Source organism: Lynx canadensis, chromosome D1, assembly GCF_007474595.2.
Source record: "Lynx canadensis isolate LIC74 chromosome D1, mLynCan4.pri.v2, whole genome shotgun sequence".
NCBI lineage: Eukaryota > Metazoa > Chordata > Mammalia > Carnivora > Felidae > Lynx > Lynx canadensis.
This window is the reverse complement of record NC_044312.2, coordinates 110,990,851-111,005,096: the sequence shown is the minus strand read 5'-3', so window position 1 is coordinate 111,005,096 and position 14,246 is coordinate 110,990,851. Positions and strand designations below refer to the sequence as shown.

The 14,246-nt window shown below is 54.8% G+C and overlaps 1 protein-coding gene across 3 annotated transcripts; it reads left to right on the top strand.

Moving 5' to 3' along the window:
- The first annotated feature begins 3,551 nt into the window (after window positions 1-3,551).
- CD1H11orf24 (chromosome D1 C11orf24 homolog) lies at window positions 3,552-12,972 on the top strand. 3 transcript variants are annotated; one of them, XM_030332524.1, is made up of 4 exons: window positions 3,553-3,671; window positions 6,955-7,155; window positions 10,394-10,567; window positions 11,606-12,972. In XM_030332524.1, exons 3-4 carry the CDS (start codon window positions 10,492-10,494, stop codon window positions 12,688-12,690), a joined length of 1,161 nt encoding a protein of 386 aa, XP_030188384.1. In that variant the 5' UTR covers window positions 3,553-3,671; window positions 6,955-7,155; window positions 10,394-10,491; the 3' UTR covers window positions 12,691-12,972. The 3 variants fall into 3 exon arrangements, with proteins under 3 accessions (XP_030188386.1, XP_030188384.1, XP_030188385.1); XM_030332526.1 differs by lacking the exon at window positions 10,394-10,567 and having other exon boundaries at window positions 3,552-3,671; XM_030332525.1 differs by lacking the exons at window positions 3,553-3,671; window positions 6,955-7,155 and adding an exon at window positions 7,162-7,306.
- Window positions 12,973-14,246: the final 1,274 nt, after the last annotated feature.

Here is a 14,246-nt window from a genome sequence, read left to right as displayed (position 1 = left end):
CTAGTTTTTTTTAATTTTAGTCAATAAGTAAGATTGGGATAATAGTTTGAAATAATTATTCTTTATCGTTGCGAGTAAATATTCATTTATTCCTAGTTTGCTAAGAATGTTTATCAAACCATGTTAGCCACTTTTTACTAAATTGTAATAGGCATTCCTGTCATCTCCCCCCCATGATCAAGATTCTTGATCAAGATTTTTAACGATGATCTCGTCACAATTTTGGAAATCAGGATACACAAGGTACGTTGTTTGCATAAGTTGGAGGCAAACGTTTAAAACCAATTTTTTTTTAAATCAACTGTTTCTGATGAGAGTCCCTGCTTGAGCTCAAAGTCCCTCCACCCTGGATTTTTCATTTCTTGGACTCTGAGCCACGCTCCCTGCCTGAGTCCCTGGGATATGAACGACTCCAGTAACACGCAGCCCTTGTCCGTGAGGGCAGCAGGGGGATCTGTAGCTGCCGTTGAGGGAGAGGCTGGTAACAGCCCCTCCTCAGACCGGCTCAGAACTTTGCAGTGGAGTGGAGTACAGTAGAACCTTGGTTTGCCAGCATAACTCCTTCTGGAAACATGCTTGTCATCCAAAGCACTCGTATATCAAAGCGAATTTCAAGAACCATTGGCTCAGGTGTAATCATGTGACGTTCGGCATCACCTATGACTCGTGTTGCAAGACATCGCTCGTTTATCAAGTGAAAATTTATTGGAAATGTTTGCGTGTCTTGCAGGATGCTTGCAGAACAAGTCGCTCCAAGGACAGAGGGCAGAGGCTGAGTTCCCCCGGGGGTCTAGCTCACAGGTCAACCGGAGGTCACGTCCTCTAGATGACCTTTCTCAACGGTAGTCTTTTTTGTCCAGTTGGCTTCTCTTAGCATAACGCTCTTACTTTTTTTGTTTTTAATGTTTATTATTTTTGAGAGACAGAGCACAAGTGGAGGAGGGGCAGAGAGGGAGGGAGATACAGAATCCAAAGCACGCTCCAGGCTCTGAGCTGTCAGCACAGAGCCTGACGCGGGGCTCAAACTCACGAACCACAAGATCACGACCTGAGTCGAAGTTGGATGCTTAACCGACTCAGTCACCCAGGTGCCCCTAAAACCTTTTGAATAATTCTACTAAGCTAACTAAACATGTGTTCAAGTTAAAAACATACTTTTTAAGAAATTAAAATTTAAAAAAACCTCAGTGTAAATCCATTGAAGCCTCGTTTCATAATCTTTAAGACGTTTTTTTCCAGTTAGCCTTGGTAAATAACTGAAAAACAAATTAATATCTCTGAACATTATAAGTGACAGGTCAAGAACATCAATCCAATAGTGCATACATAATTTATATTTCTATCCTCATCAATTATCCATTTTTATTCTAGAATTTCTCAAATTTTAATTCCTTAATTTTCTATTTAGAGAGCAAAAAAAAAAAAAAACCCTTCGATTAATAATGACAACAAAGGGTTGAGCATGAAGGGAAATATTGCCCTTGTTTTTTTTTTTTTTTTCCTGAAGAGTAATGGTTCAGAATTTGCTAAGTTGGTCTTCATGGAGACTTTCTTGAACAGAACTACCATGAGTAATGATAAAACTGAGGCGCAGAGAGTCTAAGCTTTTTGCTTGCTGTCACTCCGTGAAAAAACGGAGCTGGGATTTGAAGCCAGGCAGGGTGACTCTACCCTGCCTTTTACAGGTGGAATCTATAGCAGGACTATATTCAAACAATAACATTCATTCAACAACTAGGAGGACTGGGCTCTGAGTGTATTATTAGCTATTTCTGCATAGAAAGCACCTGAGATGATCTGTGCCCTAAAACAAAAAACTGAGGATTTAAGTATGCCCTTCTCTGCCATGAGTAGCTGTGCACGGACCCTGCTTTACTCTCCAGAGTACTCCACAGAAGCAGGTGCACAGTTCCCAGAGCTGTGCTCAATGGACACTAGGTTCCAGGTGACCCCAATCCACTGAAAAGGGGCTAGGTTCCCCTATAAGAGAACGAATTTCCCTGTATTCTGGGCCATCTTGTCAAGATAGTCCCATTGTTGTCTGAAAACCATTTTCCAGTAATACCTTAGACTGGGGGTTCACAAATATTTTCTGTAAAGGACTAGGCAGTATATATTTCAGGTGTTGTGAGCTATACGGTTTCTGCTGCAATTATCCAGCAGTGCAAAAGCAGGGAGAGGACACATAACAAAAAGGTACAACTGTGTACCAATAAAGCTTTATTTACAAAAGCACACAGAGCTAGACTGCCCTAGACTATAAGCTCCTTGAGAAGGAGGCTTGTGTCTTTATCTTTGTAATTTCAGCCCTAGCAATAAAAATTGTCCTGATTTTACCGAAGAGGAAATTAAAACAGAGTCACAGATGTTGATTTTTGAGGAAGACAGGCATAGAGCTACATACAGTTGGTGATTTGGCTATATTTTCTCTCGTGAAGTCAACATAGATACTGCACTTCTCACGTTAGATCGGAGCTAGTTGGGAAAATTAAAGCAAACACAAAGCAAAAGCATCTTGTCCTCACGAACTCTCCCAACTGGCCTGGCTCTCAGCAAACTTGTCTTTGCAGAGTGAGTTCTACACAACTTGAAGCTAGGAGGCTGCATTGGAGATGGGAGAGATGCAGGCTCAAAACTACATTTCAGGTGCTCCCAGAGCTCAAGCAGGCGTCTGATTTTGCACGCCCTCAGTTTTCCCCGTCTGGTTCAGTTTCCTAACCGAGAACCCCAGGACAGGTTACAAAACAGCCTGAGAATAAAGCCTTTTGTTTACTCTCGCTGAGATCATCCTTCACAGACAGGCTTTCTTTGGATTTGAGGGGACCTGGTAAAGAGTGTTACACAGATTGGGATTCAGCCACAACCAGTAACGTGCAAAGACTGCTTCCGAGTGAGGTCAAGTCCTGTTCACTTTCCTTTACACTCCATTTTGCCCCATTGTGATCCCGCGTCTTACAATTGCAAAACATTTTGTGAGTCTCAGTTTCTGCATCTGTAAAATGGGAAAATAGTGCTTGTCGGAAACTTAAATCAATGAACTTGCAGGTAAATCACTGAACCAAGCCGGGGGCTTGGCACGTTGTAAGCGCTCAAAGCACAGTAGCCACCATCCCCACTCTTCGTTACTATTTGGACCCCCCCCCCAGCGCCCATCACCAGGGGCTGGACCAAGTATGAGGGAGGAGGGCAGAGCTGCGGGTCACCCCTAGGGCTCGGGGCCCTGCGCGTCGTCGGGGTACGTCCGAGCGTCCCTTGCCCCGACCCAGCACCCACGGCCGGGCAGCCGAGGGTAAGCACCACCACTTCCGCCGGCCACCCGTCCGAAATAGCCGCTTCCAGCCGCTTCCGGCTGCGAGCACTGCGGAGCCCGAGCCGCCCCGCGGTGGGCGGGGTCTACGAGCAGCCACGCCCCTGGCTTCCGGCTCACTTCCGGCTGCGCCTGGCACCACCCGGCCGCTCAGGGCTCCTGCCGAGACTGCCCCGCCCTCCCGGGCCCGCCTCTAGTGACGTCAGTTCCGGGGCGGTCCGGGCGGGGCCCGAGCTAGGGCTGCTGCCCGGAGCAGTCCTGGCTCGCGGGCGCTGCTCCGCTGCCGGCCACGTCTCCACGCCGGGCCGCGGGCACTTCCCCGCCGTCCGACGGCCGCCCGGCCGCCGCAGGCCTGCCGCGCCGGGTAAGGGGCCCGCGCCTCCGTCCGGGGAGCTGTTGTCACGGCTCCCTGGACCGGCTTGCGCCTGGGAGAGGGAGGTGGGGGCAGGAGGAGGCTTGAATCGGGGCACGCGAGGCAGGAGGGTGACAGAGAAAAAAGATCAGTGGGGGCACAGGGGCAAGACGAGAGGACTGGAGGTGAGGAATAGCAGAGAAGAAGGAACGGAAGGAGCCCGTTGGGGACCGAGACTCAGAATGGGCACGGATGCGGGTCCGAGAGGCTGGAGGGAGGAGGAGGGCTGCAGGGAGCGGGGGGATCCCAAATCGGAGAAGAGGCCCGGGTAGTTCGAGTTTGGGAGCGGAGGATGGGAGAGTTGGAACACTCCTGTATGTTCAGAGAACTCAAAGGTCTTCCCGGGGCAAGGCTGGGCCGCAGGAGGTGTTGCCCTCAAAGAAAGAGTTGGCCTTTTAGGTGACCCAGGCCCTCTACCTGGGAGGGGGTTGTGCATTTCCATCTGCTTGCCTGCCTGCCTCCCCCATGTGAGCCTGGTGGCTGCTTTCTGTGAGCCGTCAACTATCCGGCTGATAGGAGGGATCATGCCACATGGCTTGCGATAAGACATAAACATCGTGCTTAGAAATCTGCCTATGCCAACGTGCAGTTATTTTTACCCCCTGGAGGAAGCATCTCTGAAATTTCAATAAAATCGGTGAGGAAAGTATTTAAAGTATGGGTTCCCACTTATATGCTGGACTTGCCTAGCGGACAAAGGAATGTCAAATTAGCCCACACCGCCAACAAAAATTAGCCTGTGATCCAGCGTTTAGCCGTGATACCAAAGCTTACAGAAACCTGGAAGCGAGCATTGTGATTCAGATGATATCCACTTCTGCAGGTTTCCATCTGCCACGCAGACACATCCGTTAGACCACAGGGCACTGTCTATACACACAAAACCACAAACCTGTGTTCCTTGGGTTCTGAGACCAAAGTTCAGCCAGGTGACGTGTCAGGATTAGGTATCTGTAGTTTGCCCTATATTTGTTGCTGCATTTCCTGCTCCTTGGTATATGTAGCTTCTCCAGCTTGGAGTGGGGGCCCAGGTCACGTTGCTGCTGATAAATATCACGAGTGATGGAATGTGGGGGTAACACTGTACAGTCCCTTACTGAGCCTAAGGATTACTTGTGTCGGATATTAGGAACCTGACTAAGGCCAGAAAAAGGAGTTCAGCAGTTTGGAGTCTGAGTCCGTGTAACTTGTACACAGCACTCAGCATATAATAAACAGCTTCATAAAAGAGTTTAAAAAAAAAAAAATCAAGCCAAGGTTGGGAGCACAAGAATTCAGAGACAGGGCAAATTGGGAGGCATCACGAGATCATGGACCAGAAAAGGATCAGGAAATTGACACCTATGGCCACAGCCTGGGGGTGCCTTTCTAATGGGAGTGTTTCCTCTCTCAGGGGGTGCTGCCCCTTCCCTGCAGCACTTGCGGGGAGCTGATCGCTGAGAAAGAGGAAGTCCCTGCACCAGCCTAACGCCTGTCTTTCCCTCTTCAGGCTTTCCGCTTAATAATAACTTCATTCTTGTTTATTCTCTTATTGCCGCAGGGGTCTCTTTCCTTTCCATATATTGTAGTCTGAGACCTTGGGCGACCCAGTCTCCCTGCACCGTAAGAATAACTGGCCCGACCCTCGTTTAAGGCTTACTGAAGCCTTTGCAGGACAGACTAGCATTTTAAATCTTGTTAATGGTGTGTCCATTGTGAGTCACCTTATAGAGATTAGTGCAGGTCCCCACACACAGATCGTGACATTGAGAATATGCTGATGGAAAGTGGAGGCAGGACCATTCCAGAGAGATGAAGTCACGACCCAACGAGGGCCTGTTCTTGACTCCACTACAGCGGCCAATTCCCGTTTCTGTGGGAGTGATCACCAGCCCCTCTGGCTGGGAGTGAATAAGCGCTGATGGTATCCAGTAGAAGTTTCCTGAGAAACTTGTGGTGTTTCCTGACATGACCTTAGAAAAACGTTCCATATATGCACCCACCTTTGTGTTTGTAACTGTGCGTGTGATCGTACACGTATCCACATGTGGCAGCATGCGTGCACGTGTGTGCCTGTGGGTGTGTGCGGCTGGGTATGCACGCGGCTGTGTGCACACACGAGGGTGCGTGTGGCTGTGTGTGTGCACTTGTGAGCGTTCGTATTAGGGAGCGGGCCCGTGGCGGTCCTCACGCGTCACCACCTACTAATATCTGCCACTCTAGGAGGTGATGAGCTGTTTCTTAATCTCCTGAGTCTATATTAACTATTCATCAATGAGATGATTTCCATTTGTGCTGTTAATATCTTTGCATTACCACTGTACTCCTGATTCTTCTAAAGTTTTGGTGGCTCCTAGGAAGATGCAGTTCCTGATATGTAAATCATGGAGTTTCTCTAAATTATTAAAATCTGTATGTGAAACTGTATTCAGTAGGATTACTCTGTGCCTTTCTGCCTGATAGTTCAAAGTACTTGAAGAAAATCAGGCGTTGGTTCCTTTGGTTGGAGCCTTTCAGAAATGTTTTCCAAAAGCGATACATGCTGGTGTTAAGAAAAAAAAAAAAAAAGACATATATGCAGTAGAAAATGAGAATCACCAGGAAATTCATTCCCCTGGCATAACCACTTTATTAATGTTCCAGTGTAAATCTCTCTAGACCCCTTAAACGTCTATTTAAATAAAAATAGCATCAGAGCGCCTGGGGGCTCAGTCAGTTAAGAGGCCGACTTTGGCTCGGGTCATGATCTCATAGTTCATGAGTTCGAGCCCCACGTCGGGCTCTGTGCTGACAGCTCAGAGCCTGGAGCCTGCTTCGGATTCTGTGTCTCCCACTCTCTCTGCCCCTCTCCTGCTTGCACTCTCTCTTCTTCAAAAATAAATAAACATTAAAAAAAATTTTAAGGGGCACCTGGGTGGCTCAGTGGGTTAAGTATCCGACTTCAGCTCAGGTCATGAGCTCACAGTTTGTGGGTTCGAGCCCCGCATCAGGCTCTGTCTGAGCTGACAGCTCAGAGCCTGGAGCCTGCCTCTCTCTCTGCTCCTCCCCCATTCATGCTTTGTCTCTGTCTCTCAAAAATGCATAAATGTTAAAAAAAAAATTTTTTTTTAAAGTCCTGACATTGAAAGTTTTGACACACACTGTCATTTTCCCAGTATAATGATCTATTTAACGCTGCTATTTCAGTGTCCCCTTCCTCCCTGGGTTTTCCCCCTGTGCTTCTCCTAAGGAGTGTTTACTGTTTTTCCAACCCTAGATGCGTCTGCTAGCAGAGCGGGGCATCTGCCCATGTCGCCCATGTGCCCCAGAGCATGCCATGGCCTGGGGCTGTGCCTCCTCGCTGCTCTCGCGCCCCGCACAGCCAGACCTCGGCCGGCGAGCGCACGGTGCCAAGCCCGCAGCTCTCCACGGAGGAAGATGGCCCAGCCCGGGAGCACGCCCTGAGCGGCTGCCTCTAGTGAGTGTCCACGGCCCTGCCCGCGGGGCCACCTGCCTGGTGCCGGGACGGCGAGCCCGGAGGGGGCCCCGAGAGGGCTTTACCACGGAGTGGGAAAAGGAAGAGAGCAAAAGGGAAAGACAGCGAAGCCCCGAGGGGGGCCTGTTCGCAGGTGCGTCACCGTCAGAGGGCCCGCCTTCTGAGGTAGCCCACGAGGGGGGTCCGGGAGCAGGGGTGGACAGGAGGGCCTGGGAGCACGTGGTCCTCTGTGGCCCTCTCCTGTTCTTGTGACCCAGATGCCAGATACCACAGGAGGTTTTCTCTTGGCCTTGGGTCAGAATAGCAAAATGCTTGGGGGAACCCCTCTTTGGGGGGGAGGGTGCTGCCCCTCCCCGATGCTGGGGGTGGAGGAGGAGCCCGCTCACAGCAGGGGCCCTGGGAGGAGCCGCCTGGAGGCTGTCCCCAGACCGGGGACAAGACTGTCCCGTCTGTTCTGCGTGAGGAACCAAAAGAGAAGGAGGAAATCCGTTTCGGCACAGCGGATCAGTCCCTCCCTACCCTAGCTGGATTATCAGCCCTGCAGTTCACTGAAACGCTACAGTAGGGTTGTTGGCAGACTTTGGCCTGCGGGCCGAGTCCGCCGGCTGCCTGTTTTCGTGCATAAAGTTTTATCGGGACGCGGCCGCGCCCGGCGTTTACTCACAGTCCACAGCTGCCCTTGTGCTACAGCAGCAGACTTGAGTCTCTGAGACAGAGCCCGCGTGGCCCGCAAAATCTAAAACATTTGCCATCCGGCTCTTTACTGACAAAGTTTGCCGAGCCTGCCCTAGAGATCGGTAGCGAGGGGGACGACAGAACATTCAGGAAGCCCCGGTCACAGCACCCCACCGCAGCAGACCCCCGACCCAGGCCTCACACAGGGAGCGTGCTGGACTCAGCGGTGGGAGATTTCAGATGCATTCAGTAGACGAAACTGGCCAAAGAAAGAGCCATTTAAATACATTTATTTAGCGAGAGCCCAGCTGCGTGGCCTCAGCTCATGGGGGAGTGTGAGTTCTTTGTTCCCGAAACCTTCCAGTTTCAATTCTTGCCTCTCATGATGTTGTGATTTTCGTCTGATTCTTCTCTCCCCACCCTACCCCCACTTGTTTCTGTCAGAACAAAGAATGCCTTTTGCATTCTAGAAAACAGATGCAAATCTGTGGTTTGTAGGGCTAAGTCCTCTAAACCTGGGAGCTACCAGGAGCCCTTATGGACAGTTTTGGATGGAGGGTGCAACTTGAAGCTAGAAGAAAGCTGGGGACTCTCGCAAAGGGGTGAGAAGCATCGAGGAACGAGCCAGCCTTCCGGAAGAGTTTGTCCTCGACAGACTTTCCCAGTCACAGGGCGGTTTCACAACAGTCTCCCAGATCACGGGAGGCAGAAAGCCACCCTGTGGCCACACACCCCCTTCGTGGCGCACAGGGGCCGTGTTGTGTAGCCCCCGGCAAGGCTAGAAGTGCTTGCTGGGGCAGACTGATGCCCGGCGCTGGGTCACAACCTGCAGGGATTTCACAAGTCCAGTGCGGGTGGGGCCATCGGGGAGAGGCAGCGGGGCCAGACTTTGAAGGCCACCTTGGCCATGGTAGTGAACTTCGGGGTTATCCGGGGATATTGTGGGGTTTAAGCAGTGGAGGCAGGGTCACCTTTGTGGGTTACAAGGCTCTCTCTGGAAGCTGTGGGGTGGCAGCCAATTGGGGCCAGGATAGAGACGCTTGAAGGGGATTCATCCGTGACTCAGGGCCAGTGGGAGGACAGTGAGCCTGCCCCGCTCCCCAGGGGCCAGCCTGGTTATGGGGCCACGGAGCACAGTGAGTAGCATCCGTGCTGGGTGAGGAGTTGATCAGGGCGTTTTCACATGACCCAAGGGCTGCCTTCCGGGACGTTCTGTCGCGGCTCAAGAACGTCATGGTGAGGGCCAGTGGAGAGACCAGAGGCCTTGGGTGTCTTCAGGCAGGACTGATTTGGGAGGTGCCCTCAGGACCCCCAGGCTCATTGCCCGCCCTGCAGCTCCCAGCATGCCTGGGTCCTGTTTGCCCCGTGTCCAGATCGAGTGTTCAGTCGTGGGACCAACCTCAGGCCTGCAGGGGCTCCCCCGCAAATCCCAACTGCCCGGTGGTAGCCTGCCAATCTCTGGGCTGGTCCTAGGTCTCTTGGCTTCTGGCCTTGCTGCTCCCACTCACCTCCCCTGCCCCTGCCCCTTCCCCACCACGTGGATCCCATCCATCTTTCAGAACATGGCCCACGTGTCCCTTTCCCAGAAGCCTTCCCTGGCCACGCCCCTCCCCCCAGCAGAACTCCGGGCCTCCACACAGAGGACCAGCCTCCAACTTACATGTCAAGGCCTTCCCATGTGCCACCACCTGCCTGCTTCCCAGCACTGAATCACACCTCTGCTTTTTACTTGCAGTAACTTGCAGTGACCTCTTTTCTGTGTCTCCTACTGTATGGCGGGCTCCCTGAAGGAAAGAGTTGTCCGGCTTTCATCTTTTTGTTCTAAGCGCACTGCTCGGCACATGAGCAGGCACTCAGAATATTGGATGAATGGATGAGTGGATGGATGATGGAGAGATGGAGGATGGATGGATGGATGGATGGATGGATGGAGTGGCTGGTGAATGGGTTGATTGGTGGATGGACAGATGTGGTAGTCGGTGGACAGACAGGTGGATGGATGTTGGCCGGATAGACGGATGGATGGGTGGGTGGGTGGATAATAGATGGATGAATGAATGATACATGATGGTTAGATAGACGAATGGGATATGGCTGGCTGGCTAGCTAAATGATAGCTCCCATGCGAAGGGTGTGGTCGGCCATCGTGGGGTGCACAGAAGTGTGTTGGGCCTGATATGTGATCTTGGCCAATCTTGGTGATTGACAGGCCTTGGCCCTGTGAGCATGGTCAGGTCTTGACCCTCTGTCTACTCCTCTTTCACACCAGGAACTCTGGGTGGGAGAAGGGGCACTTGGGAGGTTGAGACACAGAGTGAAGTTGGGTCAAGGAGTGCTTTGAGCCTGTCAAATAGAGGCACCGGGCAGATCACTAGACCACCATGGTTGAGACGCATCTCAAGCTCCCTGGGTGCCAGGCCCTGGTGGGAAGACTCGGCTCAGTTTGCGGACCTTCCAGAACCCTCCGTGGCAGGCACAGAACCATGCCCCGTGTCCCAGGTGAGGCTGTGCAATACTGACCAGACGCCTTCTGTCTTGACCACAGATCCTTCAGCCCGGCGGCAGGGAATTGTTAGCAGCCTGAGGAGTGGCCAGCTGGGAGCCTCAGGGACCGCCCAGCCTTGCTCCTGGCTCACCCACAAGATGTGGACAGCCCTTGTGCTCGTTTGGATTTCCTGCTTGTCCTTATCTGAAAGCAAAGCGCCATCCCAGGATCTACGTAAGTGAGAAAGCCGTGCGATTGCTAGTCAGGCCTGCAGTGGTCCCAAAGCACCCTGAGCCCAAGGGACGTGTGCAAGCCTAGGCCAGCGAGTCAGGAGCCCCAGGGCCACCCAGGTGCTAGGCCGGGGAGGGCCGTCAGGCCAAGCTTCTCTGGGGCCAGCTTGAGTGGAAAGCCCCCAGGGGCCTGACCTCTGAGCCCTGAGAGGGTCATTTGCTTGGCCCTGCAAAATTTCTCCTGTAAACCTGATCCTGTCACTGAGGAATTCGTCTGTTCATACATCAAATATTTCATTACACTCCTGCTCCGTGCGAGGCACCGTTCATCTCCAGGAATTCCTGCCACAAATCCTTTCATAAAGCCAAGAATTCTTTCATGGTGTGACCATCCGGGCCGTGGTTTGTCTGCTTTGTAAACCTGGGTGTGTGTTTGATGCGTTTTGTTGATGGTGAATCACGCCTCTGAGGTGAGACTTTCACTCTGTCTGATGTTTCGGGAATTGGATCAGAGAGGGAAGCTCTTAGGCCTTCGATGGGCTCAGGGTTCAGAGGGAAGGGAGTTTTCACGTCAGAGTGGCGAGCGCCTCTCCGGTGGGCGGCAGGCTCGATGTGTGCGGGAGGAGATGGGAGGGGAACATGCTCCCACGTCCCCTCCTTTATTCTCGCTGGACTGTGGGGTCAGTCCCCACCGGCCAGGCCAGTGGGCCAGAAATTAAGACGCTCCTGATGGGGCGCCTGGGGGGGGCTCAGTTGGTTGAGCGTCCGGCTTCAGCTCAGGTCACGATCTCGCAGTTCATGAGTTCGAGCCCCGCATGGGGCTCTGTGCTGACAGCTCGGAGCCTGGAGCCTGCTTCGGATTCTGTGTCTCCCTCTCTCTCTGCCCCTCCCCTGCTCATGCTCTGTCTCTCTCTGTCTCAAAAACAAATAAAAACATTTTTAAAAAATTAAAAAAAAAAAAAAAAAAAAGACGCTCCCTGAATAATCCACCTGCCCAGGATGGAAAGTGACTGTATCTTTTTCTCCCTTTTCTGACTTTAAGGGCACCTAGTCTCTAGCCAGACAGCTAATTCAGCCAAGAATGCCTCGGTGACGGCGGCTGTGAGAGTCCTTAATGACACGTCTGGAACGATGACCGTGCTGACGCCTCCTGTCACACTGACCACAGGGACTCTGGGGGCCGACCCCAGCTCTCCTGCAGTCACAGCAGGGAGCACATTCAGGACAGACACAGCTGGCCCGGCAGCCTCCGGGGGACCCTCACCAGCTTCGGCGGCGTCGACACGGCAGACCCCGTCCTCCGCGACCGCTCCCGGCGCAGCCCCCACGCCGGCCCCGAGTGTCGGCCCGCTGCCAAGAACGACGGCGCCCGTGACGTCGGCCACCGTTGCTCGGACCGCAGCTGGCACCACAGCAAGTGCCAGCGCCCCGACAGGCACGCGCGGCCCCCCCGTAGCCAGCCCCACGCCCCCCACGAGTCCCCAAGCGCTTGACGTGTCCACACGAGGCCCCACCGTCCGGACGTCGACGGCCCGGCCCGGGGCTGGCACGACAAGTGGGCCCACGCCCACCCTCGCCGACACAACCCCAGAGCCCACCCACCCATCCACGGCTCCCGTGGCTCCCGTGTCCACCACCGCAGCGACCGCCACCGAGGCCCAGGCCCGGGAGCCGGCTGCCGGCACGCTGCCGGCACCGGCCCCTGACTCCGCCCCCACCCCCAAGGTGGAGGCCACGGCCCCCACGACACGGCCAGGCCCCGCGCCGTCTACCCGGGGAGCTGCGGGCCCAGACACGCCCCGGACGCCGGAGCAGGTGCGGCCCGAAACCCCGCCTGGTACCGCGTCCGCCTCCCCGACACCCGGGAGCTCGGGGGGCTCCCAGGTGCCAGCCTCGGCCCCGTGCCCGCTTAGCACGCAGGGCCCGTACCTGGTGGTCACCCCCCGGCCCCTTCCCCAGGCTCTGGTGAACAAAAGTTTCCTGCTGGCGGTGCTCTTGCTCGGGGTGACCCTCTTCATCGTAGTCCTGGTTCTGCTGGGCCTGCAAGCCTACGAGAGCTACAGGAAGAAGGAGTACACGCAGGTGGACTATCTAATCAACGGGATGTACGCGGACTCCGAGATGTGAGGGGCCCGGGAGGCGGAGCCCGCCCCTCCTTCCGTCTTGCCTCGAGACCAAATCAAGTGCTTCCAGATTCTTTTGGTGCAATTAGGACGAGTGCCGGACGCTTAAGCATATCTACTTGCCGTCGGAGGGACTCCACGAGCCCTCGAGAGTTGCTCTGTTCATATTTATTTTTGTAAACAATCATGTCAACGGAGCGGGCAGTGGCCCCGCCACGGGCAGGCCTGGCAGGGCCCCGGTGGGGATCCTGACCAGAATTAAAGCAACGACTGCTTTCCGTTCAGACCTGTGTCTCCCCGTTTGTGTACGTCGTGTCCCGTCCACCGCTGCGCCCGGCCGGGGGCGGGGGCGGGGGGCGGGGGGCCTTGCTGGGATGCACAGGACGGGACCCGTGTTCGTCAACGTCGACTGCTCCATCGGGCCCGGGGGTCTGCTGTGTCTGTGCTGCTTCCTGGGGCTTCGCTCTGATGCCCGACCCTGCCCCGCACTCGGTGGGGGGAGCCCCAGCCCATCTCTGGCACCCCGTGGAGACAGAGCCTTTTTCACAGACGCCCTTTTCTGAACCGTTCCGTGGCGCAAGCTTAGAGCCTCACGTAAAACACACGTGAGCTCCACAGTGTGGCCGGGTCGGCCTGCACCTGCTCGACCCCCAGGCCTCAGCGCTCCCGGGGCCCTCTCCCCTGAGCAGGAGGACGTCCCTGGGCTCCCCTTTCCCACACAGCCCTCAGAGCCAACGCTAAGCGCCCGTCGGGCCAGCCGCTGCCCTCGTGCCTAACGCGCTAACCCATTTATCGCCCACCTCAACCCCAAGAGAAGCAGCGCGATCCCCATTTTAAAGGTGGGGCCACTGAGGCACGGAGGAGGGGGAGGCATGCTCGCACACCGAGTCCGAATGAAGGCCGGGGTGCAGTGAAAATCAGATTCGGGGTTTGGCCCGCATGGGGTCTCTCCTCCCTCCAGTGAGGAGACCAAGGTGTGGGAGGGCCAAGTGGCTTTGCCCAAGACCACCCTCCAAGCAAGTGGCAGGACAGGATTCGCCGGGGGAGCACAGGCAGCTGGGGCGCCCAAGGCAGGCAGCTGGCCCATTTCCTCTGGAGGCACCCCTGCGTGCCCAAGCCAGCAAGGTCCAAGGGCTCCCCCTGGCGGCCAGCCCTCCCTCCCTCACCCTGGGTGCTGGTCCTGGCCGCGCGCAGCCCCCCCCAGCTTTCCCAGGGCCGGGGATCCCGCCAGCCTAGCTCTCCCTGCACCGGAAGCCTTCCTGGTGACCCCGCACGGACGAACTCTCGCCCCCGCATGCTCCCAGACCGGGGTGTCGTACTGTGGGACACTGTTCTCGGTGCAGTTCTGTCATGTGTGCCTGTAACGGTCTCCCCCCACCCCCAGAAGGAAGCCAGGAGTTCAGGGAGAGTGCAGCAACCTCGCGCACAGACCCTTGTGCCTCCAGCCCAGAAGCAGCCGGCGGGGCCGCTGAGCAAGCCATCCGTGTCCCCGCTCAGCCACAATTTTTATATCTACAAAACCTCTCTCGGCTTCAAAATCGGACCAGTGTCCGTGCGGCA